This window comes from Grus americana, chromosome 1, assembly GCF_028858705.1.
Source record: "Grus americana isolate bGruAme1 chromosome 1, bGruAme1.mat, whole genome shotgun sequence".
Classification (NCBI taxonomy): domain Eukaryota; kingdom Metazoa; phylum Chordata; class Aves; order Gruiformes; family Gruidae; genus Grus; species Grus americana.
The window spans coordinates 8508626-8534228 of record NC_072852.1 but is presented as its reverse complement, the minus strand read 5'-3'; the positions used below and the strand labels follow the sequence as shown (position 1 = coordinate 8534228).

At 44.0% G+C, this 25603-nt stretch overlaps 2 protein-coding genes across 6 annotated transcripts; one reads left to right on the top strand and one right to left on the bottom strand.

Annotated features, from left to right (window-relative positions):
• Nucleotides 1–1220: 1220 nt before the first annotated feature.
• MEIG1 (meiosis/spermiogenesis associated 1) lies at nucleotides 1221–9012 on the bottom strand. 3 transcript variants are annotated; one of them, XM_054847762.1, is made up of 5 exons: nucleotides 8907–9012; nucleotides 5667–5753; nucleotides 5417–5549; nucleotides 3414–3576; nucleotides 1221–1513 (listed from the first exon to the last, which is right to left on the bottom strand). In XM_054847762.1, exons 3-5 carry the CDS (start codon nucleotides 5518–5520, stop codon nucleotides 1385–1387), a joined length of 396 nt encoding a protein of 131 aa, XP_054703737.1. In that variant the 5' UTR covers nucleotides 5521–5549; nucleotides 5667–5753; nucleotides 8907–9012; the 3' UTR covers nucleotides 1221–1384. The 3 variants fall into 3 exon arrangements, with proteins under 3 accessions (XP_054703737.1, XP_054703742.1, XP_054703752.1); XM_054847767.1 differs by lacking the exon at nucleotides 5667–5753 and having other exon boundaries at nucleotides 8907–8991; XM_054847777.1 differs by lacking the exons at nucleotides 5417–5549; nucleotides 5667–5753 and having other exon boundaries at nucleotides 8907–9006.
• Nucleotides 9013–9164: 152 nt separating this feature from the next.
• On the top strand, nucleotides 9165–25392 carry DCLRE1C (DNA cross-link repair 1C). Of its 3 annotated transcripts, none has more exons than XM_054813559.1 (14): nucleotides 9165–9290; nucleotides 9376–9427; nucleotides 12000–12084; nucleotides 14962–15021; nucleotides 15672–15727; nucleotides 16359–16460; nucleotides 16723–16795; nucleotides 16956–17096; nucleotides 18735–18836; nucleotides 19452–19588; nucleotides 19752–19806; nucleotides 21239–21327; nucleotides 22141–22241; nucleotides 23070–25392. In XM_054813559.1, exons 1-14 carry the CDS (start codon nucleotides 9182–9184, stop codon nucleotides 23978–23980), a joined length of 2073 nt encoding a protein of 690 aa, XP_054669534.1. In that variant the 5' UTR covers nucleotides 9165–9181; the 3' UTR covers nucleotides 23981–25392. The 3 variants fall into 3 exon arrangements, with proteins under 3 accessions (XP_054669534.1, XP_054669536.1, XP_054669535.1); XM_054813561.1 differs by having other exon boundaries at nucleotides 9198–9290; nucleotides 9376–9606; XM_054813560.1 differs by having other exon boundaries at nucleotides 9225–9290; nucleotides 11322–12084.
• Nucleotides 25393–25603: the final 211 nt, after the last annotated feature.

Below are 25603 nucleotides of genomic sequence, written 5' to 3'. Positions count from 1 at the left end.
GAGGCACCTGAAGGAGGCTGTGACCCCATGGGAAGCCCACGCTGGAGCAGGCTCCTGGCAGGACCTGTGGCCCCATGGAGAGAGGAGCCCACGCCAGAGCAGGTTTGCTGGCAGGACTTGTGACCCCATGGGGGACCCATGCTGGAGCAGTCTGCTCCTGAAGGTCTGCACCCTGTGGGAGAGACCCATGCTGGAGCAGTTCGTGAAGAACTGCAGCCCGTGGGAAGGACTCAGGTTGGAGAAGTTGGTGGAGGACTGTCTCCCATGGGAGGGACCCCAGGCTGGAGCAGAGGCAGAGTGTGAGGAGTCCTCCCCCTGAGGAGGAAGGAGCAGCAGAGACAAGGTGTTGGGCCTGGGATGATGGGAGGGGTGGGGGGAGGTGTGTTAAGATTTGGGTTTATTTCTCATTGCTCTACTCTGTTTTGCTTGGTAATAAATTAGATGAATTTTTTTTTTAAGTTGAGTCCATTTTGCTCATGACAGGAATTGCTGAGTGATGTCCCTGTCCTTATCTCCACCCACAAACCTTTCGTTTTATTTCCTCTCCCCTGCCCAGCTGAGGAAGGCAGTGACAGAGCGGCTTTGGGGGCACCTGGTGTCCACCCTGGGTCAGCCCACCACACTAAATTACCTAACCTCAAATATTCCATAGTATGGATTCCATGTTCTCCCTGCAGTTTTACACTCCCTCATCCCACCATACGTAAATCCACAATTATTTTTTTCCCCCTCCATAAAAAGGCATATGACACCAAGTCAATTAATACTCCTCCTCAAGTAATTAATACTTACTTTGGGGATACCTTACCTATTGCACAGAAAGAAATTTTTGTTGTGACTGTTTCTATCGCAATAACGAGTTCTTACGTCTGCACCTTAGCACTGGTCCCTACTACCTGTTTGTTTGGTATCCTTACTAAATCCTGAGGTTGTTATTCTTGGTTTTCTCCAAGGGAACTTCAGCCTTTTGGCCTTATTTTGGCCCTTCGTAGTCCCACAACCCTTAGCTAGACCAAGAGACTGTGGCTGACATTAGCCAGTGTGCCAACAAGATTATATTGTTTTGAATAAAGATTGATGCCTGTATGTATAATAGACTTCAAACACAGTTAAACCAAATATATGATGACCATTTACCAGATTTTTATCTTTATGCCAAAACATTTGTAACTAGGAAAATGAGGGGTAATAAAACTTTTGTTTATAGCAGGAAAAAATGAAATTCCTACGTCTGTAGTTCCAGGCTTCTCTACATTTCCTATATTCCCCCTTCTATCCAAGAATGACATTGATACTTACAGTAAGTCAGATTACACAATCTCATTTACTTACAGATTCTAACAGATTTATAAAAAAATACAAACAAATTAGAACAATAACAAAACTAATACACATAAACTTTCACTTTATGGACTTCTTTGTCTTCACATTCTCTTTGCTTATCGTAATAATAGAATGTATTGTCCCTTCTCTGAAGCTTCTTAACAAATCCAGTTTCTGGCCAACACTCTACCTAGGAATAGAATAAAAAGGATATACATTCACGTGAACATGCTCACATTAAATGATGTTTGTGCATTATATTGCAAAGAATACAGGGTATACTTCCATGGGAAAACCTCGCTCGCATCTAAACACTACTTTGCTATTAATTTGCTTAACTTTTAAAAAAATTATTAAGAACAAGAGTAATTTAAAAAGTGAACTAGTCAAAACTTTTAAAGTACCTCGTTTAGGAATAAAACATTGATGCTGTTCAGTTATTCAGTAATCTAAGAGGCTGAAAGATTCAGCTTCTGTAAGACTGACACACACTTAAAGGTTTCTTTGGGATCCTTCTGACCATGAAAAACGTGCTTTTCATTAGCAATGTCATAAAAATAAAGTGAGCTATATGTACCATAGTCTGAAAGACAGCAGTATGAGCCCTGCAGGAAACCAGCACCATCCTGGTGCTGTTCAGTGTTCCACAATATGAAGCTCTAAAGGCTTGAGCACTTGTGTGTTCAACAGCTGTATGGCTTCAGTGACTATTTGCAGCTCGAACATCTACGACTACTTCTGATCAAACTGAACCTTAAAAATCAGGTAATATGAATCTTATTTCTCTTCCAGGCAGGGTTGACAATGGGATGTCAAACTAGAGTGTTCTCTAACTGGAGAGTCTCAGAAGTGGTAGTTTCGTCACTGACCTTATTACTTTATAGACATACAGCTGAGTTATTTGCATTCTCTGCCTAAACATAACAGCTTTAATATTACTTTATGGAAACATAATATGGAGTAAACAAGACATTTCAAAACGCTTAAGTTAAAAGAGAACCACTGCCAGATCCTGGCAACTTTGAACAGAATGCACGGTCATTTCACATTGACCAAGTGGTGTATTTATCAGGGTTTAATTGTTTATGGTTTTACACTGTCATAAATCTTACAGAGACTGATCCCACCACACTAATTGCAGGATTTCCTTTTTCACGGTTAAAGGAATTTACACTGCAGCCTTTACAGTGGTATCTGAGCCCACAACAAAAGAATAAACTGCATCTTATTATGCACATCAACATTTTGCTATGTTTTAACCGGATGAGGCGTGACTTTTAGGATCATTCTGCACAAGAGGTTAAGATCTTTTAAAAGCGGATTTTTCATACTAGATACGTTGCTTTGGAAGATAAATCACCGAGCTCTAATAGAGATAATATGTTGCTTGCTGTATAAACCTCTTGGTTGCTATTTTGAATCTCAAGTAGCCGCTGAATATCTGGCTGTTATTCATTAGCTCATTTGACATGCTAGGGAGCATCACCATCAACCTTAGTGAGCAGAGCACTAAGTCCTTGATGTTCTCAGTTTGATAAAAGCCTGTGTCACGACTCCCTTTACCACAATTGGCATCAAATATTTCTATTGTGGACAGTTTCAATAGATGCCAAGTTTTGAGTGTGCACGAAGTCTGATTATGCTACCACACAATTCAACTGTAAAACTGAAGTTGGTAGCAATGACACAGGACTGACTCCCCGGACAATGAACAAGTTTCCTGTCAGGTCTATTGGCAGAGTAACGGGGAAACTTCACAGAAAACTCACTTTGATGTATCTCTTTCCTCAAAACTGAGTTATTCTTTTAGATAGCAGCTACATCTATTTAAAGAAATCTATAATGCTCTAAATGCATAAGAGAAGAGGAAAGAAACCACAGGCTGGGTAGTGTTTCTGTTTCACTTCTGTGAATAAGTAATTCTGCGCATTTTATAATGGCTCAGGAATTCAAGTCAAACCTGGGAGATTAAAACTGTATCAGAAACTAGCCTAAATGAAAGGAAATAAGCAGCACCTCCAGTTTTATTACATCGTTTAACATGAAACAGAAGTTTAAAGTAATAACCCTTGCAGAGTTCTAAATCTTACCATATCAACTTGTTTTACTTGTTTATATTCAATCTCATCTCTGTATCCAGCTTGCTGAAATCTGTATAAGTTCTCAACATCATCTGACCATTTTTTGGCATGATGTATAGATTTTGGTTTGATGTCAGCTTTAGCCATGACTGCAGAAACTTCAGACGTTTTCCTGAAATTAGATTTTTGAAAATGAAATACAGAAGACAGAAGCAAGCAATTTTGTTAGGGACATATAAAAATGGGTAGAATAAAATTTTAAAATAAAGAAATTACAGACAGTACAATATTATCTTCCCCTCAAAGTCTGAGGTTAAAATAGAAAAATGTTAGAAGCAGTTGGAATCAGATTAAAGGTACTACTTGACCTGAAACAAATCCAACTCACCTATACTTCTATATATACCTCTACACCTCGACTTAAATTACCTAAAATTTATTTGTGCATATTGATGCATTAAACCAAACCAAACCAAACAAAACTCCATTAATTTTCTTTTAATTTCACATCTTCACAGTTGCTATCCCTTTGGGGCAGGGAGTTTTTTATGTTTTTCTTTCTTCCTACTGAAAGGACACCAAAGTGGGAACCACAAAATGAAGAGCTGGGCTGTTACTGAAGAAGAGCAAATGTTCAGGAAGGGAGAGGAGGGCAAAGGAGAAATGCACCACCAGACACACGGCCACAGTGGCGATGACAAAGAAGAGGTCTTAAGAAATAAATTGGATGGGATAAGGAGGCAAGGCAAACAACCTACCAAAATTCATCCTATTCTACCCTTGCCCCATCAAAATCTGCATTGACTGACATTGACTTCCTCCTCACACAAAACCCATTTGATCAATCTGCTGAGAAACAGTAAATAGGTCAATGAACTGCTAAACCTGAACAGAGCAGAACTGGGAAAAGATGAAACTCAAACTGTTAAAAAAAAAAAAGGCAATAAAAAACCCCAATTGCAAATACCATGGAAACTACTAGGGATGGATTTGAACTATATTCAAAAAAAATAAATTAATTATTTTACTTCTACCTTATGTCTGAATTTCACTGCATTTGCTTTCTTGAATGTATCTTATTTTGCTAGTAAAATAGAACTTTATTTTGCTTCTGCAGGCAAAACAGACAGCACACTGTCATGCCTAGCAGGTATTATCAGAAATTAGTCCCTTCCCAGTTTTGTAATGTCACCAAGCTTCAGCTTCATAATTAGGAAGGTATTGTCAAGGAAGGAGAAAAAGCTTCTGGGTTTTGTAGTCAGAGGATGAGCATAGTCTTATTCCCTATGGGTAGTATGCTGCCACCAAATCCTGTGCACAGTCAGATTTCCTCACTTAGCAAGTTCCTATATCAACTGAGAGCTTGAAAAGTTGAATTCTGATGTCTTATAAAAATCACAAATGCCATGTTAGAAAAAAAAATTGCACCGCAACATACAAATCTTTGGGAAAATGATATCAAGAATTATTGTTACATAATGTGGAAATGGTAGAAGTCTGCATCTCTGTCGTCTAACTATACAAGAGCCATTATCAAACAAAGAAAGGGCCTTTCATCTCTTACTGTATACACTTCATTAAAGATCAATAAAAATATGCACAAGGGCTCTTTTCTGGCAACACTAAACTATTTCTTGCAGTTCAGCACTCCAAACATTCTTTTACCAGGCTCTGCAGCATTTTGTAATTGAAGGCAGCCGTTTAATAAAAAAATTAAAAAAGTAATTTTCCCACCCAGTTATGACATGTCACATACAAATTAACATGGTAAACATATATCCTTATTATAAATCTTTTGATATATTTATCTCAGCATATTTTTTTTTCCTCCTTTCCTGCAAAGGGCCCTTTTGTAGCCATTACAGAATTTTTCATGCCCTGTATATGCTCATCAAAGTTTGATGAGAACTGTTGTCAGTCTTGGACTTCAGACAGTCAATATTATTAGTAGTAACTTTGGATCTTAATAAATGCTAAACTATTATGAATTTAAGTGATTTAGGATAACTTACATGTTACTAGTATTAAGTACGTCTTTATAGGATGTACTGAATTCATCTAATGAGTCTGCCTCTTCAAGACATCTAGGTATGTGTGGCACCTCCTGAGTCACCATTACTTCAGATGGCCTGTCCACAGGCGTTCCTGCTCAAAAATATATATAAAGGTCCCCTATTTAAAGTGCCAGCTTGGTGACTTCAAATAATAAAAGCATCATCCTGATATTTTTAGGCTGCTATTTAAGCTTTTTAAAAATTGTACTCTTTGTCTACTGTAGTGCCTCGGAGTTCCAGGCGTAGAGCTGGTTGCATTGTACAGGAGCAGGAGATGAGCTGTACTCCAGGCAGCCTGCAAGTCAGGGAAAACAGAAAAGACAGCAGATAGATGTAGGCAAATGAAAGAATGCAAGACAACGGTTAGAAAATATTCAGCATAATACTAACACTTTTTATTTAAAGGGAATCGTTGAACAGTGAAGTGGACTTTGCTAAGATGACAGCGTTTGCCTACTTTTAATTTAGGGGAAACAGTGAGATTTCTTATACCTCTGTTTTGGCTTTGGGAAAACAGCATCTGCTCATTTAAGGGTATCTGGTCGAGGACCTTTCCCAGTGCAACAAGGGATAATAAGAAAGGGAGGAAGCCATAAAACAAGAACATATGGAGACACAAACCTGACCAGTAAATTATGAGGGAGGCGGTAATGAGAACCAAACCTGGTCTGTCACGTTAATTGATGGGGCATGTGGGAGTCTGAGAATGTTTATTCCAGCAAGGTTATTTGATCCGGGAACTTGTCAATTGGGAAACTAAGGGAGACAGGGAAAACCAGAAGGAAAACACACAGAGACACAGATCTGACAAAACAAACTGTTGGGTTTGTGTGGCAAGGTTTTGGTAGCGGGGGGGGGGCTACAGGGGTGGCTTCTGTGAGAAGTTGCTAGAAGCTTCCCCTGTGTCTGACAGAGCCAATGCCAGCCGGCTCCAAGACGGACTCGCTGCTGGCCAAGGCCAAGCCAATCAGCGCCTCTGTGATAACATGTTTAAGAAGGAAAAAAAAACCAGTTAGAGAGAGCTTTTGCAGCTGGAGAGAGGAGTGAGATGTAAGAAACTCTGCAGACACCAAGGTCAGTGAACAAGGAGGGGCAGGAGGAGCTCCAGGCGCCGGAGCAGAGATCCCCCTGCAGCCCGTGGTGAAGACCATGGTGAAGCAGGCTGTCCCCCTGCAGCCCATGGAGGAAGGACGAGGGCGTGTAGAGATTCCACCTGCAGCCCATGGAGGACCCCACGCTGGAGCAGGTGGAGGCACCTGAAGGAGGCTGTGACCCCATGGGAAGCCCACGCTGGAGTAGGCTCCTGGCAGGACCTGTGGACCCGTGGGGAGAGGAGCCCACGCCAGAGCAGGTTTGCTGGCAGGACTTGTGACCCCGTGGGGGACCCCATGCTGGAGCAGTCTGCTCCTGAAGGTCTGCACCCTGTGGGAGAGACCCACGCTGGAGCAGTTCGTGAAGGACTGTCTCCCGTGAGAGGGACCCCACGCTGGAGCAGGGGAACGATGAGAGGAGTCCTCCCCCTGAGGATGAAGAAGCAGTAGAAATGACGTGTGCTGAACTGACCGTAACCCCCATTTTCTGTCCCCCTGTGCCGCTGAGGGGGAGCGGAGATTGAAGCCGGGAGTGAAGTTGAGCCCGGGAAGATGGGAGGGGTGGGGGGAGGTGTTTTAAGAGTTGATTTTATTTCTCATTCCTCTACTCTGTTTTGCTTAGTAATAAATTAGATGAATTCCCTCTCTAAGTTTGGTCTGTTTTGCTCATGACGATAATTAGTGAATGATCTCTCCCTGTCCTTATCTCGACCCATAAGCTTTTCGTTGTACTTTTTCTCCCGTCTAGTGAACGAGGGGTGTGATAGAATGGCTCTGGTGGGCACCTGGCCCCCAGCCAGGGTCAACCCACCACACAAACATAGAGACCATGACAAGAAACAAACCTCACCACTCACACTAATTGATGGGCTATCAAGAAACTACAGGCACTACTTTCAGGAAGATCAACCAGGACTTTGCAACTGTAAGACCATAAACCGGGGCCCAGCCGGGGGGTTGGGGAAACGGACACACACACAACATGGACACAACCTCAGACTTGGAGGGGTGCAGGAATCAATAGAGCTGTACAAACCCGTGAGGGATGTGCAGGGGAACAGGAGCAAGGAGGAATAAAGATGAGAATAGAGAGAAAGGACTATAAAAGAGGCTGGTCATGTGTAAAACAAGGCCAGTCAGTATGCTTGCCTGGCTGAGCCCTGTGCCAGATCACAGGCTGTCTTACCTTCTTATATCTTCTTATTAAATCTTAACTATCTCTCTGTGTAATCTCACTTTCTAACCTGTGTGCATGCATGCTGCAAGGACTAAGTGCCAGCTACTAGCGGGACCTGTGTGTGTAAGAGAAAACCAGTACCAGCTCCCGGAGTCAGACTGGATATGGACACCCTGCCGCCTGTGCTGTCAGCTACTGGAGTAGATGGAGGTCCCAGCATCAGCAGCTGGAAGGGTCCAGGCCCTCTGGATCTAGGGAGGGTCCTACGGACTTTGTGCCCGGAATGTCAGCTGGGGGAAACTGAGTGGATTTGGGTGTCAGCTGCTAGAGTCAGACCAGGGGTGTGGGCACCCGTGACCTGTGGTGTCAGCTACTGGCCTAGCTGGTGAGTGGAGGGACCTCGGGTCCAGGTCAGGGTATGAAGCAGGCAGGGGGGTCCATGCTGGTACACCCAAGGGGACTTCTGAACATGGAGTGCATGAGGGACAAGTGTGTGAATGCGCATTTGCTAGTAAGCATCAAGCTAGACTAGTGGGCAAGTAGGGAATCCATGAAGCAGTTAAGGAGACCTGGGATCTGTGCAGGGGTGCTAGGCAGACAGAGGGACCATGCTGGTGGTTGAGGGATCTGCAAATGTATGTGTGCTTGTGAACCTAGAGAGTGGTGCACGCATGCCTGCACTAGTGAACTTTTACTGCTACGAGCCAAAGCAGAGGGAGACTAGTCTGTGTTTGTTTTATGTGAGTCCTGTATGTAGGTGCTGTTGAAGGCAGCACCTTGTCTGTGGCAGTCTGTCTGACCAGGTATATCTGTGACACATGCTCAGCTTTGTTACTGGTTGAGCCTGCAAATGGGAAAGCAGCAGTCGCACCCCCCACCCCGGGCAGAGGCCCCAGGCAGGGCTCACAGCAGCCAGGCAGGGGAGGGCCCGGGCCAGAGCAGCTAGAAGTGACCTCCCTTCTTACATCGCTAACACAAGTCAGCATTCACAGGACCTGTCTGGAATCCTAGCACAGTCAATAAGAGATTTCCAGTGAGCTGCACAGACTGTACATGAGAGCTTCTATTTGCCAAGACGTTGAGACAAGCGTCTCGGCCCTGGCCCCAGTGACCGCTGTAACCCCACCCTGCTCCCGCTGCCACAGCCACGATGCAGCCGCCCAGCCCTCAGACAACCCACCTCTGTAAGAGGGCTGCAAAGCGGGGCCGGGCTGCGCGAAACAGCCGCGAAGAGGCCGCCGAAGCGCGATGGCGTCGTTCCTCACGGTACCAACGGTCACCGCCGCCCAGCGGTTGCTAGGTAACCGCCTTCCATCGCCTCTTTAAGACGCCGTTCCCGCCTCTACCTCCGCGCGTCTGATAGGCTGTTAGGAGGCGGAGCCGCCTCGCGATTGGCTGAGAGCTGGGGGGCGGGGCCGCGGGGAGGCTGGCGGAAGCGGCACACCATTCGCCGCCATGAGCCGGTTCGGGGGTCGCGTGCGCGAGTATCCCAGCGTGTCCATCGACCGCTTCGACCACGACAACCTGCGCGCGCGCGCCTACTTCCTCTCGCACTGCCACAAGGGTGAGCCTCGCCCCCCGCCCGTCCCCATGGCAACCCCCCCCTTCCCTCCCGCCCCCCCAGTGATGGCCGTGCCCTGTCTCCCCAGATCACATGAAGGGGCTGCGGGCGCCTGCCCTGAAGAGGAGGCTGGAGGGCAGGTACGGGCTGGCGGCGGGGTTGCCTGAGGGGGGAGAGGGGACGGGCGAGGCCGCCCCGCCCTGCTGGAGGCCGCCCCGGTGCGGCCCGGCCTCAGTGGCTGCTTGCCCGGCCTGGGACGCAGCAGCGCCGAGCCAGGAACGCTGAGGAGGCGGCTGGTTCAAAGCAAAGCGTGAGCAAAGTAGGGTATGGAAACTGCTATGGATCGTAGAGTCACCCAAGGGTTTGGGTGGGAAGGGACCTTTAAAGTTCATCTAGTTCAGCCCCCTGCAGTGAGCCGGGGCATCTTCCACTAGACCAGGTTGCCCAAAGCCCCATCCAACCTGGCCTTGAACTCTTCCAGGGATGGGGCATCCACAGCTTCTCTGGGCAACTTGTTCCAGTGCCTCACCACCCTCATCCTAAAAAAAACTTCTTCTTTAATCTAAACCTACCCTCTTCCAGTTTAAAACCTTGTCCTGTCACTCCATGCCCTTGTAAACAGTCCCTCCTTATTTTTCCTGTAGCCCCTTTAGGGACTGGAAGGTGCTCTAAGGTCTCCCCAGAGCCTTCTCCTCTCCAGGCTGAACAATCCCAACTCTCTCAGCCTGTCCTCATAGGAGAGGTGCTCCATCCCTCTGATCAGCTTTGTGGCCTCCTCTGCACTCTCTCCAACAGCTCCATGTCTCTCCTGTACTGGGAACCCCAGAGCTGGACGCAGTACTCCAGGTGGGGTCTCACAAGAGTGGTGTAGAGAGGCAGGATCACCTCCCTCAACCTGCTGGTCACACTTCTTTTGATACAGCCCAGGACACAGCTGGCTTTCTGGGCTGCGAGTGCACGTTGGGTCACGTGAATTTTTCATCCACCCGTACCCCCAAGTCCCTCTCTCAATCCCTTCATCCCGCGGTCTGTATTGATATTGAGGACTGCTCCAACTCAGGTGCCCTTGGCCTTGTTGAACTTCATGCAGTCTATGAATTTCATGAGGATCCTTGCTGCTATTGCTCCCTGGGAGTGTGTCAGTGTGTGGAGACAGCGCTGTGCCTGTGCTGCGAAGGAGCCCGGCTGCGCTCTGAAGTGTATGAGCAAGCAGGTAGCCAGCACTTTGAGGGAGACTTATTTCCCTCTGGTCAGCACTTTTAAGACTTTGTCTGGAGTACTGAGTCCAGTCCTGGGCTCCCCTGGACAAAAAACATCATCAGTGTTTTGGAGCAGGACTGCTGAGCTGGTCTGGGGCTGGAGCACATGATGTGTGAGGAGAGGCTGAGAGTTGGGTGTCTTCAGCCTTAAGAGTAGGAAACAACTGTGTATCACTGTTTGCAAGTGGGGGTAGACTCTTCTTGGAGGTGCATAACAAAAGGGCAATGGACATCTTTTCTTTTTCGCTATGCAAATGGTCAAACATGGGCCCAGAGAGGTTGTGGGCCAGTTCCCAGGGACTGTTTAATTTATTAGAGTAGATGTTGCATGTCCTCAAATGTGAGCAGAGAATCTCTCTCTGCTCATCAGGTCTCTATGTGCGCTGTGCAAAAGCTGGAGCTTTATAGGAACGTCCTGGTTTCAGCTGAGGCAGAGTTACTTTTCTTCATAGTAGCTGGTATGGGGCTGTGTGTTGGATTTGTGCTGGAATCAGTGTTGATAATATAGAGATGGTTTTGTTATATACAGATGTTTTAGTTACTGCTGAGCAGTGCTTACACAGAGTCAAGGCCTTTTTTGCTTCTCATACCACCCCGCCATTGAGTAAGCTGGGGGTGCACAGAAACTGGGAGGGGACACAGCCGGGACAGCTGACCCCAGTTGACCAAAGGGGTGTTTCATACCATATGATGTCATGCTCAGCTTATAAGGGACTTGGGGAAGAGGAAGGGCAGGGATGGCGGCGTTTGGAGTGATGGCGTTTGTCTTCCCAAGTCACCGTTACACGTGATGGAGCCCTGCTTTCCTGGAGATGGCTGAACACCTGCCTGCCCATGGGAAGTGGGGAATGAATTCCTTGTTTTGCTTTGCTTGCGCATATGACTTTTGCTTTACCTATTAAGCTGTCTTTATCTCAACGCACAAGTTTTCTCACTTTCACTCTTCTGATTCTCTCTCCCATCCCACTGGGGGACAGTGAGCAAGCGGCTGTGTGGTGCTCAGCTGCCGGCTGGGGTTAAACCACAACAAGGAACTATTCTGTGTTCTGCTGAATGCTAACTGTCCCAAATGCCTGTTCCAGGGAAAGCATGCACATCTGAAACAGACCTTGATGGGTATAGAAACAAGCAAATATATGTGTACGTGTGACCATGTACCACACGCTTTATTTATTTCTGCACAAAATACACATGCGTGGGCACTCATAGGTAAGTCTTTGCGTTTGCGGTGTTGAAGAAAATCCTTCTCAACAAGGTGGAGTAATTCACCTTGATCCTGCTTCAGGTTGGGGCAAAACTGCTCTTGCAGGCTTGCTGCTCTGCAGTCTCTTCAGATGAGAGATGGGTCTGAGCATGTGTTTTATGTACTAGGTGCCAGGTGCTGATGCGTCGTTAGATTGTTCCATGCCTCTACTTTATAAAACACTCGTCTGTGTTTTTTGTGTCCTCACAGCTTGAAAGTTAAATTATACTGCTCACCGGTAACTAAGGAACTGCTGCTGACTAGCCGGAAATACAAGTTTTGGGAGAATCACATTGTGAGTTTTTGTTTTTTTTTAAATTATCACTTTCCAAGCAGTGACTCTAGGGAAGAAGAAGCTTTCCCTCCTCAGAAATGTTGAAATATTGGTGTTGATACAGTGTTTCAGGGCTTAAGTACCTACATCAGTATGCCTTTCCTTGCTGCTTGCTATGTGGGATCGGTTTATTGTTGTTTACTGTTTAATGTTATTTTTCCCTCCAGAAAATTTATCCTTTTCTCTCAACTTCAGCTTTAAATGTTATCCATCTGTACATTGATCATTTGTCTTGCTCCTTCGTTTCCTTATCATGCTCGTGTCTCTTTGCTCCTGTCCTTATTTCATTTCCCTTTTGCTTCATTTAAAGTCTTGTATTGCTTGGAGTATGTATAATCTTTTAGTTATATTATTTTCCTTTTACTTTTTGTAAAATGGACTATTTCTAACATGAAAACATTTTAGTGATGTAAGATCACCAAAGAACTTAATTAGTTTACTTGATTTCCACTATTTGGAGCCAGAATTCAAGTGATCAGTGGTCACGTATGGGTATGACTTGTAGTTACTTATTTCCTTCCTTTTGCAGATGCAGGCTTTGAAATTGAACATGTTTCTTTTCACATCTTACTATACGTACATACTTCATCACACAGCATAAGGATTTTGCTGTATCCCCCAAGCAAGGACAGGAGAGTTTTCTAGGCAAGTGGAAGGTCAAGAAGGATCTCAGGCAAGCTGAAGCTTGTTTCCTTGGGGGAGTTATGGCTTAGAGTTTCCTTAAGTAGGTTGTAAGTGTGGGTCTTAAGCTCCGTATCCAAAGAAACTCGTACGAGTGGGACCTGGGAGGTAAGTCTGGCTAAGAGAAAAAAGAGAAGTAGGGAACTTTTCTGTTCTGGGATCTAGTTTAATTGCGAAGCTGAGGGAGAAGATAACTAGCTTTATATTGAAGCCTTGAGAAATGGAAACATTTAATGGTTTGGAGCATGAACATGATTCAGAACTCTGTAAAAAAGACTCAGAACGTCCCTTAGGCATGTTTGATCTGTGAAGGAGCACAGTGTGCGTAGGTGACAATTTTTCTAAGCCAGTAATCTTCCTGGACTAGCAAAAATACGAAGTGGGTTTGTGGTGGTTTTTTTTGTTGATGTTGGTTGGGGTTTTTATTTTATTTTGAAGCTTGTGTCCTTTTGCTTCCAGTATCCCTTGAGTTTAACCTAGAGGAAGAGGTCCCTTGCAGGGAGATACCTGTAAGCTATTAGGAGTTTGTATGAGCCATAAAAGGAAAGTAGGCAATGCTGATCTTGACATCCCTGTTTGAGAAAGTATTAATCTGGGAAGAGATGCCAGAGGTACCCATGGTACAGTCTAAGATGAAGCACAATTAACACAAATCAACACAATTAAAAAAAAATACATAGGTGTTTGCAGCTGGTGCTCCCAGGAGTGACTGCTGGTAATGGCATGAGCTACACAGGCCCTAAATCAGATAGTAGCTGTTGGATGTCTTGTTCACAAACTTTGTCTTATGATAAATAAGCTTTCTACTTGTAGCATGACTGGGAAATGAATTAACAGCTGATTTGATATTCACCAGACTGAAAGAAGCAATCATGATATCAGCTTCCAGACAAATGTTTTTATGATTTCCAGTCTGACCTTTATTTGTTCATACGGCATGAAAGGCTCCTTGAATCTGCTGCTGGCTTTAACATTTAAACTGTCAAAGATGAGGGGAGAACTCTGCTGGAGATATCATTTATGCTCATGAAGTTAAACTGTGGCTGTCAGTGAAGAATTCTTCGGGCAGTTTAGATCTTAAACTTGACAATTGTTTCACTGCAGTAGGAAATTTGAGAATTACTGAGAAATATTGAACATGCAGAATTTAGATCAGCCTCCTGACTTTATTCAGCTTCAGAATTTGTAGATGATAAAATTAGTATTGAAGTTTAAAAACATCAACTCTTGCTAGTGGCTTGGATTCTTAGTATAAGTTTTTGACACATGCACTTGTGTTTTGGAGCAAGCTCCGAGTTTGATTGGTGTAGTGGGTTTTGGTAGAGAAGCCAAATGTTACCTTCTTTGTCTGAGTACCGGCTGAATGGATCTCGCTGCCTAGGAATTTTTGATGCGGTATCTTGTGAACCCCAATGTGCTGAGGAGACGACTCAGCTGAGAAGCTGGAGGTTCTACCTAAGGAGGGTAATAACAGGAGACTTTATTTTCACTTTGGCTTTTTTGGGCAGGAAAATTATATACAGATATTGTTTAAAACAAAAGGAAAGAACAAACCAGGAGGATGGGAGAGGAGCCTGCATAGCAGTGCTAACCTTGCAGATGGCCACAGAGCTTTTATGTTGCAGGACTCTGTTTTTAGTAGAGGATATGGCAAAACAGGGGATTAATTGCAGTCTGTAGATTAATCACCCCTACACAAACACAGAAATACCCGCTGCACGTGATTTGTGGGCTCCGTGTCTGGTCATAGGGAACAGTGAGGAGAAGTTGTGCTGCAGCAGAGACCTGTCCGAGCAAGATCCACTAGTGTGCTCTGGGACTGGGATGTCTTGGGCTTTGTAGTCATCCAAAAGTAAGGCATATGATCCAGCTAGAGAAACCTGAGCTGCTGCTGTTAGAAGTGCAACATTCTAACTTTTTTAGGCATGCATACCTTGATAGGGGTATCTCCATTTAATTTTTAGACAACTTTTAGAAACCTGTTTTTTCCACTGGAAACAGAAATGCATGACTTACTATGGGAAAATGGGCTTAATTTTACAGGCTTAGCATTAGCTGCAGTCAGTGCTAAAGATGTCTACATAATGAATACTTAGCCATAAGCACGAAACAAAATGTTCAGTAAATCCTGTAAAGCATTTATTCATTTTGTTACAGGTTGCATTGGAAGTTGAAACTCCAACTCAGATTTCTTTAGTGGATGAAACATCTGGTGAGGTAAGTCACACAAAAAAGATTCATATATTTGTAATGGGCAGTAATACCGTTTAAATAAGCATGGGAAATGGATCTTGCCTGTAACACCCAAAGTGGACAAGCTATTTTTAAAATGTATGTTCCCCTTCCTCTCTCCAAGATGTGTAGCCACATGAATTCTTCTTCCCTACTTTGTTCTTACTATCATAGTGTTTGGGGTTCTTTTTTAACAGTTTTTCCACTGTATTAGTGATCTCCAACTTCCCTTTTTCTCTTGTGATTTTTTTCACCTCCATATTTCTTCGCTTATTTTAACGAGTTTTAAGTGCAGGACTTAAAAGTCAAGTACAGGCCTGGTAGAGCATCTCCAGGCAAAGTGTATTCCAAGATGTTTCCGTGATGCTTGTTCACCAAAAACCAAGGAAGGAGGACTGTCTTCTGGCTGAATGGCTTTCATAAGCACCATACAAAATTCAGTCATCTCTTCTGGCATGACAGGGTGCTCATTGCTCTTCAGGGCTTCTTGGAATGGGAAGAGACTTTCTCTTTGTCAAAAGCAATGCTGAATGCTGCAAGAGGCCCTGGGGAGTTATGCATTGCTTTCACTGTGTCAGTGAAAGTCCTGGTAGTACTTATTACAGTGTGAAAATAATGTTAACCATCTCTTCCAGAAAGAAGATATAGAGGTGACACTTCTACCAGCTGGTCACTGTCCAGGATCAGTCATGTACGTCCTTTCAGTACTCTAAATGACTCTGCTGAGAAATTTGTCCTACAGAGTTCTCACTAAGTGCTGTGGTTTTTCTAACTAGAAAAAGCTAGTGAATTTAAAATTCTTACTTGGAGATAATAGTGTTGTGGCAGGGCCCACCAGCTTTGGTCAGGGTTGGAAAACCACTGTACTGTCTGGGATCTGCCCAGACAGAAGTTGTTCCCTTGGTGGGGCAGATTACTTTTCCCAATGCCTATGAATAACAGCTTTTTACTTAAAAATTACATACAAAACTGTGATTAAAAATAAATCCTCCATTTCTTAAGTATGACATTAGAAAGAAGGTGCCCAGCTTCCTGGTACAGATACATCATAGATTCCTTTGGCTGCAACAGACAGCTGGGCTACCCTCACAAGCTGTGAGCTTTTGTCTTCAACTCTGACCAGCCTAGGCACAGGTTATTTGCCAGGCATACTGAGTCTGAATTATTTAGTTTGTCTGAAATTATTCTAGGACCAAATTCAGCCCAGTATTTCTATTACATCATTCATTAGTCATGCAGACTGCTCTAAGGAAGGTAACAAATTGACACCGGGCATTTAATGCTTTATATTGTTGAGTTTGACTCAGTGTTTCTGTCTGTAGGTTTTTGTTTGAAGGTGAGAATGGCACTGTGCTGTATACAGGGGATTTCAGGCTTGCAAAAGGAGAAGCAGCCAGGATGGAGCTTTTGCATTCAGGGACCAGGTGAGACTTCATCTGTTCATGGCGTTTAGAAAGAATAAAAGATCTCACAGGCATCGACAATTCAGGAATAATGTCATCTTTTTTCCTCTTTTTTTATTCTGGATTAAATATATTTGCAGTCAGGCAATATTGCAGTTACAAGCCCCTTTTGACTTGCTCTTTGTAATAAAGAGGAAGAATTGCCTCCTTTAGAAGAGAGAGGAAGTGGTGTATCTTACTACTGTGATGCGCTGCTCACTCTGATATCACATTTCTCTTTCAGAGTAAAAGACATCCAGAGCGTGTATTTGGACACCACTTTTTGTGATCCCAAATTTTATCATATACCAAGCCGGGTAAGTCTAAATAAGCTGTGAGAGGAAAGGTCTTTAAAGCTGCTAATTAATTAACCAGCCCTTTGTTAGGGTTAAGTCTTGCAAGGCAATGCCATTTTGCATTACCAAATCACAGTACTTTGGAAGTATCTTCAAAGATGGTATTTTCTAAACTTTTCAGGAGGAGTGTTTAAAAGGGATCTTAGAGTTAGTGCGAAGCTGGACCTCGCTGACTCGCTATCATGTTGTGTGGCTGAATTGCAAAGCTGCTTACGGATATGAATATTTATTCATAAACCTCAGTGAGGAACTTGGAATCAAGGTAACGTTTCTGTAATTGTTGCTTTAGAATTGATCCTCAGGAATGATTGTGGCCAGTCACTGAGCTGGAAATGGCTGCACAGAGGACTGCTGTATGTGAAAGATGTGCATGCTTTCATCACCTACACTTAAAAAGCTATAGTTGTGCCCAAAATAAGTTAACTAGTTGATTTCAGTCTGGAACATCTGGACTCTCCAGGGAGAAGTTAATCCCCAGTGTTTACCTCTCTCCCTTTTATCTTGTGGTGCATTGACCCTGGCTGGAGGCCAGGTGCCCCCCAAAGCCGCTCAAGTGGACAGGGGAGAGTTTGTGGGTCGAGATAAGGACAGGGAGAGATCATTCACTAATTACCATCACGGGCAAAACAGACTCAACTTAGAAAAAATTAATCTAATTTATTACCAAGAAAACAGAGTGGAGCAATGAGAAATAGAACCAAAATTTAACACACCTCCCCCCACCCCTCCCATCTTCCTGGGCCCAACTTCACTCCCCATTTCTCTCCCTTGCTGCAGCAGCACAGGGGGACGGGCAATGGGGGTTGTGGTCAGTTCATCACACCTTGTCTCTGCCGTTCCTTCCTCCTCAGGGGGAGGACTCCTCACACTCTGCCCCTGCTCCAGCCTGGGGCCCCTCCCATGGGAGACAGTCCTCCACCAACTGCTCCAACCTGAGTCCTTCCCATGGGCTGCAGTTCTTCACCAACTGCTCCAGCATGGGTCTCTTCCATGGGGTGCAGACCTTCAGGAGCAGACTGCTGCAGCGTGGGTCCCCCATGGGGTCACAAGTCCTGCCAGCAAACCTGCTCTGGCGTGGGCTCCTCTCTCCATGGGGCCACAGGTCCTGCCAGGAGCCTGCTCCAGCGTGGGCTTCCCATGGGGTCACAGCCTCCTTCAGGTGCCTCCACCTGCTCCAGCGTGGGGTCCTCCATGGGCTGCAAGGTGGAATCTCTGCTCCACCATCATCCTCCATGGGCTGCAGGGGGACAGCCTGCCTCACCATGGTCTGCTGCAGGGGAATCTCTGCTCCTGCTCTGGTGCCTGGAGCACCTCCTGCCCGTCCTTCTGCATTGACCTTGGTGTCTGCAGGGTTGCTCCTGTCACATCTTCTAACTCTTCTCTCTGCCTGCAATTGCTCCTCGTGGGTTTTTTCCCCCCTTCTTAGCTCCCCTTAGGAGCTGCCACCATTGCTGATGGGCTCAGCCTTGGCCAGCGGCAGGTCTGTCTTGGAGCTGGCTGGCATTGGCTCTGTTGGACGTGGGGGAAGCTTCTGGCAGCTTCTCTTAGAAGACACCCCTGTAGCACCCCCACTACCAAAATCCTGCCACACAAACCCAAAACACTTGTGAATGATAAAAGCCTTCTCACTTACACATGACATTAATAGTTAGCAGATATATTCTGACTTTCATTGATGAATATTCATCCCTCTTCAGCATAGGAGGTATGGTCTGCTTGTTCTAGATGTCCAGGTTTCTTTCAGCTAACACTTCTCGACTTGGATGTTATTAGTGGGTAGTAATTGTTTAAATGCCTACCAGCATTTGTTGTGAGCAGAACCACATCTGTATAGTTGCTCCAACTGCAGTCTGGAGCTAAGATGTTGAGCTAATTAAGAGTAAACTCTGCTTTTCTCCAGGTGCATGTGAACAAACTTGATATGTTCAGAAACATGCCAGAAATCCTCTACCACGTTACTAGAGACCGACACACTCAGATTCATGCCTGCCGACATCCTCGGGTGTGTAGCATTTTGCAAAGCCTCTGCTAACTTTGCTGTGACAGATGGGTTATAGGTGCTAAAGTTTTGGTTCTGTTGTGCTAATGAAGGCTTGGGCAAAATGGTGGCTTAATGCGAAAGAGTGACAACTTTAGTTAGTGGGCTGAAGTTGTGGGTTGTTTGTTGGGGTTTTTTTAAAGAACAAAAAGGAAAAAATATGCTAGAAATAACTTAATTGCATTTGAAACTTTAAAATTGTATTTTTTAAGTGAAGACAAGCAGCAGATTAGATGTGTCAGGTATTATCCACTTAAATACAAAAAGCAAGCTTGTATGGTCTGTCCTGCAGCCATGCACAGTGTGCTTGTAGTGTATGGCCTTCCCTTTCCAGGATGTCTATCAAGCTGAAGGCTCCAACTTGGAGGAGAGCCAGTAGAACAGGGGATGGCACACTGGGGCATTGGTCTCTGTGATTGATTTGCTTTGTCAGGTGCACTATGGAAGCAGGATGCTGCAGCAAAGTGTTTCAAAGCAGTTGGAAGTGAGATGAAAAGTTGGTCTGGCTCGATATTATGTTGCTCAATTTTTGGGGAAAAAAGGTTAGGGTTACACTTAATTTTATACTGCGTTTGGCAGGATGATGACTGCTTTCGAGGGAACAGACTGCCCTGTGGGATGACTTGCCAAAATGGAGCTCCCTTGCACATCATCAGCATCAAACCCTCCACTATGTGGTTTGGAGAAAGGATCAAGAAAACCAATGTAATAGTGAGGTGAGCATTTGGGCCATGCAGAAACTCGTTGTTTCAGGTGCATATCTTGCCTGATGGTTGTGTAACTGAATCTCAAAATGGACTTTTTAAGAGTAGGTTATGCTTGCCTGTTGACGGAGGATGAAGAGCAGTTACCTAATATTTGTACCTCCTCTTTTTTTAGGACTGGGGAGAGTACATACAGAGCTTGCTTCTCTTTCCACTCTTCATACAGTGAGGTTTGTATATTTGTAGTACTTGAGTATACATTGATTAAAAAAATAAAGGAGTTTTGATTATTTTGGAGTGGATGACATGACTTGTCACAGTAAAAAAAATCTTTTCAGTAATAAGACATAAGGGGATAGGAAGTTCTGGATGCTGAAGACAGAGAAGTCTGTTTTAACATAGGTGCAGAAGAACATGTCAAGGTAGGGCAGGATTATAAACCTATTATTTTTTGTTTTCTCAAAGTATTGGTCACTGCTACAATTGTTTTGACTCCCTTTTTATTTTAGATTACTGTGTAACTATGCAATGCTTAAAGCTTGGCATTTTGGTTTTCAGTACATTATCTGCTGTGACTCAGTTTTGGGCGGGTTTGCTGCCTTTTCCTTGCCCACACATCTAAACAGAATTTTTCCACATTGTAGCTGCCGCTGTTACTCCTCTTTCTGTGTAAAAGACTAAAAGGAAATTGGTCATGGTAGCTCTTCTCCAGCATCACACACTTTCATTTAATATGACTCAATCCAGTTCTTAAAATACTTCTCTCTCCTAAGAAACTGAACTGAAATGGGATCAGTGCTAACAATTAACCTGTCACAAAGCCTCGCACATACAAAATGGAGATTATTCTGAGCCCTAGGAAGACGGTTCTGTTGTTAAGATCCTGGTTAAGTTTCAATTTTCTCTGCCATGCAGAATTTTAAATGGAGGTACTAGCGCAGTACGTACAACGTGGCAGCTTTGCTGGCAGAATATGGAGAGTTGTGTATTGTAACAGACTCGTACCTCCACATGCAAAAATAGATGGATCCTACTGGTCTGCATAGATAGGAGTGTAATCTGCAAACTTGCAAGTGTTTTCAGTGCTCAGCACTGATAAAGCCTCAGCTGGAGTGGAGTGCCCCAAACTGGACACAATTCTTTCAGAAATTTACTGTCTGCAGAGCATCTAGAAGTCAACAGAGTAAGGCCTGGAAAAAGTGTAGTGTTTTGTCATAACGGGCTTTTATAGTGGACTGAAGGGAGACTTTAGGAAAAGTCTTTGAGGAAGGAAATACCTGATCTGCATGACTAGGGACTTGAAGTCCGGTAAGAAAAATGCAGGTCTGAAAAGACCTACAGCAGTAAGGACAGTGAAGCACTGGATCACGTTCCGTAGGAAGAGGTTTGTCTAGCCTTTTCTTTCAGAGATAGTGATGGCCAGCGTAGTAGTTGATAACTGCCGTGAGGTGGTTAGGTGAGGCTGAGTTCTCAGCATCCTTCCAGGGATGTTTTTCTGTTACGGAGCTATCCGCTTTGATAACAGTTTGGCTCGTGGGTCATACCGGTCTTTGCACAAGACAACTGGTAGTACTTGTGGGTGTGCTTTGATCAGTGCTGCCATTAAGTGAAATTATTAACTGTTGATGTAACTTATTAACCTGCTGCTTCTTTTCAATTTAGATTAAGGATTTCCTGAGCTATATCCGCCCTGTGAATGTGTATCCCAATGTGCTGCCAGTGGGTAGGACAGAAGACAAAGTTATGGAAATGTAAGTGACCGGTGGCTGCTGAACGGAGGTGATCTGATCTCTGTTCTTGTAGGACAACCCCCTCCTGAATCCCAGCCTCTCAAGCAGGCCATGGCCTTTTGCTTTACTTGTCTCATAATTCAGATTTTTTTTCCCCTATAATCAGTCCTGCAGACTTCAGCTTTCTGAAGATCACCTGAATGTTGTGCCAAGTCTGAGAGTTTATATTCCACACGTTACTTACATCTGTGTATAGAGGCTTTTCTGCTGTTAAACTCTGGGTGGAATCTGAATACACATTCATCTCATTTTATTCTGTGACCTATTTCTATTTGTCATTACTACTTGTCAGAAGTTTCTTTTAAATAGGATTTTTCTGGGGACTTGAACTCGTAGCCTCTGTATGGCATCAGAGGCCTGTACTTTTGTGCTGCTACAAATGTTAGCAGCTTAGAAAGCAGCAGAGCAGTGGTGTCACTCGGTCTGAATAAAATGCGGGCTTGTTTCTTTGTTCCTTTTTCTTTTCCTCCTTAATCAGAAAGGAGATACTTTACAATTATTGAATAAAACTGCAGTCAGGTTTTGAACCCTGTCATCTTGTCTTCTCTAAGCAAGGCACTAAAAGTTTCCAAACGGCGTACATGTTTTAAGGTAAATATATAGAAATGACAGATTTCTACCTTTAAGCTGCCTAAACTCACCAATGAATTAAGAACTTTTCCCTAGCTGTTGCTGCCTTTAACAATTTTACCACAGTGTACTTAGATGAAGTTATGAGCTCCTGAAAGTATCTGCCGAGTTCTAAATATGAATCGCTTTTCTCATTCACTTCAGATTAAAGCCATTATGCAGGTCTTACAGGAGAAACATGGAACCCAGGTACAAGCCCTTAGGAACACTGAAGAGAGCCCACAAGAGAGACTCATCTGACACAGGTAAAGGTTCTGCTGGTGCTGCTGTGCCGTAAATGACAGTCTGGGACTAAGCAGAGGTGCCAAAAGCCATGGGGGTCACCACAATCTGTCTGTGCTCAAAGCAATGGTTAGAAAGGAGAAATATAAATTAAATGAACTTAGGTTGTAGGAGGGTGAGAGAGCACTAATTGTGTAAAAGCACGCTTGTTTATTATCTTAAAATGTGCTTCATGCTTAACAGCCCTTTAAGTTTCTGGAAGAGTTTCACTTTGCAGTCCTGGACCATCCCTAGTCAAGCTGTTTCTAACGGAACTTTGCTTCTATCACCTCCTGCGTGGTGCGGGGCAGAGTGGTGTATCAGTGGAATTGCTCCTCTTCATTATCTCATGCTGCTGGCTGTTTAATGCCCAGCAGCTTTTTTAAGCTCTGCTGGTAGGTGGATGCTGTGCACAGCCTCTGGAAAGCCACGTGGGAACTAGAAGACAACTTTGGGCCTGCTGCATTCTCTGCAGCTATTTCTGAAGTGCCAAGCGTGAGGTAGTCCTGGCAAAGCGTGTCAGAGGCCGAATAAATGAATAAACGTGACTACCAGCGCTACATCTGATCTGCTGCATCTGACATGGAGGGTGACAACTAGCAGCTTTCCTTGTAAGGCACTGTGCTGGACGAGGCAAGGCAAACGCTGTCAATAATGTCCTGCTAAGTGTCCATCTGGGTTAAAGAACTTTTTCCTCTCCTCATACTAAATGGATTTTTATTAAAACTTTGCTCTCACAGAATTTTGTCAGAGATCTGAACTTTTCTTAGCGTTGGGTTGTATTTTTTTTCCCTCTGTTCTTTTCTTGACAGATGAAGATGATCTCTTTGACTCAGAATTAATTTCTGCAAGGCCTAAGATTCTAAAACAGCAGGGAGAAGAGAGCAGGCTCTCCAACACAGGACAGTCTGAGAGCACAGAAGGTTGCAAAGCGACCACAACTTACATCTCCCCCAAGGTAGACTTCATGGACTGTGAGGAATCAAATGATGATGATGATGATGATGAAGAAGAAGAATCTGAAATAAATGTAGTTCAGGTTCTTTCCCATGAGCCAGATGCCACTTCCACATCGAATTTTGATGGACTAACAACTACTGACCAACAGGAGTCTAATGCCGACATCCCTCGCTGGGATGCATTTTTTAAGTGTAACAAACCAGAAGAGAGCTCTGAAAATGAAGAGAACTTCCCATCTTCAGCAGATGCTGGTGGGTCTCAGTCACTCTTCAGCGATTCAGATGGAGTAAGCGACTCAACACACATCTCCTCGCAAAATTCTTCTCAGTCTACGCACATATCGGAACAGGGGAGCCAGGGCTGGGATAGCCAAATGGACACAGTACTCATCACCTCCCAAGAGAGAAACGCCTTGGACTGTAGCTGCTTTGGCAAAGGTGGGAGCAGAGCAGCTGTTTCCATATTGCAGGAGACCACCAAAGACAGTCAACCTGACAACAGTCGGTGGAAGCCACTGGGTCAAAACAGATGTTGTGCGAAAGACGCAGAAGCTGGCACTGCTCATGCTCAGGATGTGCTGGCTGAAGGAAGTGACAACTCCAGGACTCCGGATCTGGAACTGAGGAGGGACTCGCAGAGCTCCTCCGACTTCGAAATTCCCTCCACTCCTGATGCTGAAGCACCTCAGCCAGATAAACTGCACTGTTTATATAAAAAGCTAGCGGCAGGTGAAAACATACTGAGTATGAAAAAAGTCTCCTGAAGACAGGCATAACTGATTACATCATAACAAAGGCTGAAGTTTGTTTATTAAATCCTGAATTATTTTTAAGTGCTGATTACTATCTGCTGCTATGCTAATTCCTGAATTTTTATAAGAAATATCTTACTGTCAGATCTAGGAATCTGCAGCCTGTGTAACTTTATTGTTCCCTCCATGAAATACTGAAAAGGAAGTATTTGTAGGAGGGACTGTAAAAGCCTTCCACCTCCCGAGGTTCACTTCTCCAGGACAAAAAATGGACCAAAACTAAGGATAGAACACTAGATGAAACTTAGTGTTTCTCCTTATCACGAGCTCTAAGAGTTTGCTGTTGGTATATATATGATCTCAGGTTTTAATAAAAATACCATGTTTTTAACTGTGGGGAGGAACATGACATCTTTCAGAAACAACTATGCAAACAATGCAATAGTGGCACTTTGACTTTAATCCTGAGTTTTCACTGCAGTTATTTCTAAAAGCAACTGCAGAACAGACTAGAGAATTACTGGCAAAAGTTTTGGTTTTTTTTTTTTAAAAATCAAATTGTTCTTTTCAAGCAGTCTCTCTTCACACTGAGCAAGTATTGTTATCCAATTTAACTCCTGAATGAGGTGCTATATGCCATTGTCTGTGGTTTTAACTTGTCATCAGTTTCTCCATAGCTTGGTCTGTTCTTATTTTTCAGAATGACTTAAAAGTAAAGTCCTGTGGCACGTGGTTCCAGAGCCACCACAGCAGCCTGCTCTGGAGGCTGTCACAGCAACAGAAGGTAACCTGTTATCCCAGACAGGTTCTTCTGTTTCTCAAGGCTCTTGTATTACCAAATTTCACCTCCCCTGCAACATTCCATTACCTACACTGACTTCAGCCATGTTTAGATTTCTTTTTTAAAATCAAGACAATAGTCTCCATGCACATATGCTGTCATAACTAAATCTTTGCCAAAATCTTTAGCTTCTAAAATGGAAATGTAATTCAGGTTTTTGTTAAATTGCAGTGCCTACAAAAATACCTAAACAGCAGAAGTCATCTAAAAATCTGTGAGATTTCCCATCCATGTGCTCTTAAGTCAGAAAGAATTAAACAGACTTTCAGTATGACAGCTCTCCCTCCTGTGTATGTCTTAAGTCTTTCTGCTGTCTTTAGTGAAATGGGAATATTAAACCAGCCAGTATTCTGCTATTAGGAACAGTGGCAGGAGGGGAAGAAAAAAAAAAAGAAAAGAAAAATTGCTATCATCAGCTATGTATGGTTTTAAGAATATTCAAGTCTATGTATTTCTGCCCTGTCACCTTGCCCACTCTCTTCCTGGGATTTGTTAACATAATTTCCAAATGTGGTCTATCAACGCTTTTTTTAAAGCAGGCCTGAGTGAGTGAAACTGCTGTTGTACCTACCTCTGCAAATAAAGTCACACAGAGCAGAATTTCTTCTGTTGGCTTGTCTCCTTAGTGGTACTATACACTGAAGTTCAGGGCTCTATTTACAGTGTGCTGCTTCAGACAAGTCAATAGTGTAAATTTATACTGGTTCTTATTGGCCATAAACTGAATAGGAAACACATGACTTTGATTCCTCTACTACAGTCCCTATAGTGCTAGAAAATTTGGGTACAGGACA

Coding starts and splice junctions, on each gene's coding strand:
- MEIG1 (XM_054847762.1), bottom strand. CDS start 5,520: ATGGTGACTCAGGAGGTGCCACACATACCTAGATGTCTTGAAGAGGCA. Junction 3,577..5,416: donor GTACTTAATACTAGTAACAT/GTAAGTTATCCT, acceptor ATCTAATTTCAG/GAAAACGTCTGAAGTTTCTG. Junction 1,514..3,413: donor AAGTAAAACAAGTTGATATG/GTAAGATTTAGA, acceptor TTCTATTCCTAG/GTAGAGTGTTGGCCAGAAAC.
- DCLRE1C (XM_054813559.1), top strand. CDS start 9,182: ATGAGCCGGTTCGGGGGTCGCGTGCGCGAGTATCCCAGCGTGTCCATC. Junction 15,728..16,358: donor CACTGTCCAGGATCAGTCAT/GTACGTCCTTTC, acceptor TTCTGTCTGTAG/GTTTTTGTTTGAAGGTGAGA. Junction 18,837..19,451: donor ATGCCTGCCGACATCCTCGG/GTGTGTAGCATT, acceptor TGCGTTTGGCAG/GATGATGACTGCTTTCGAGG.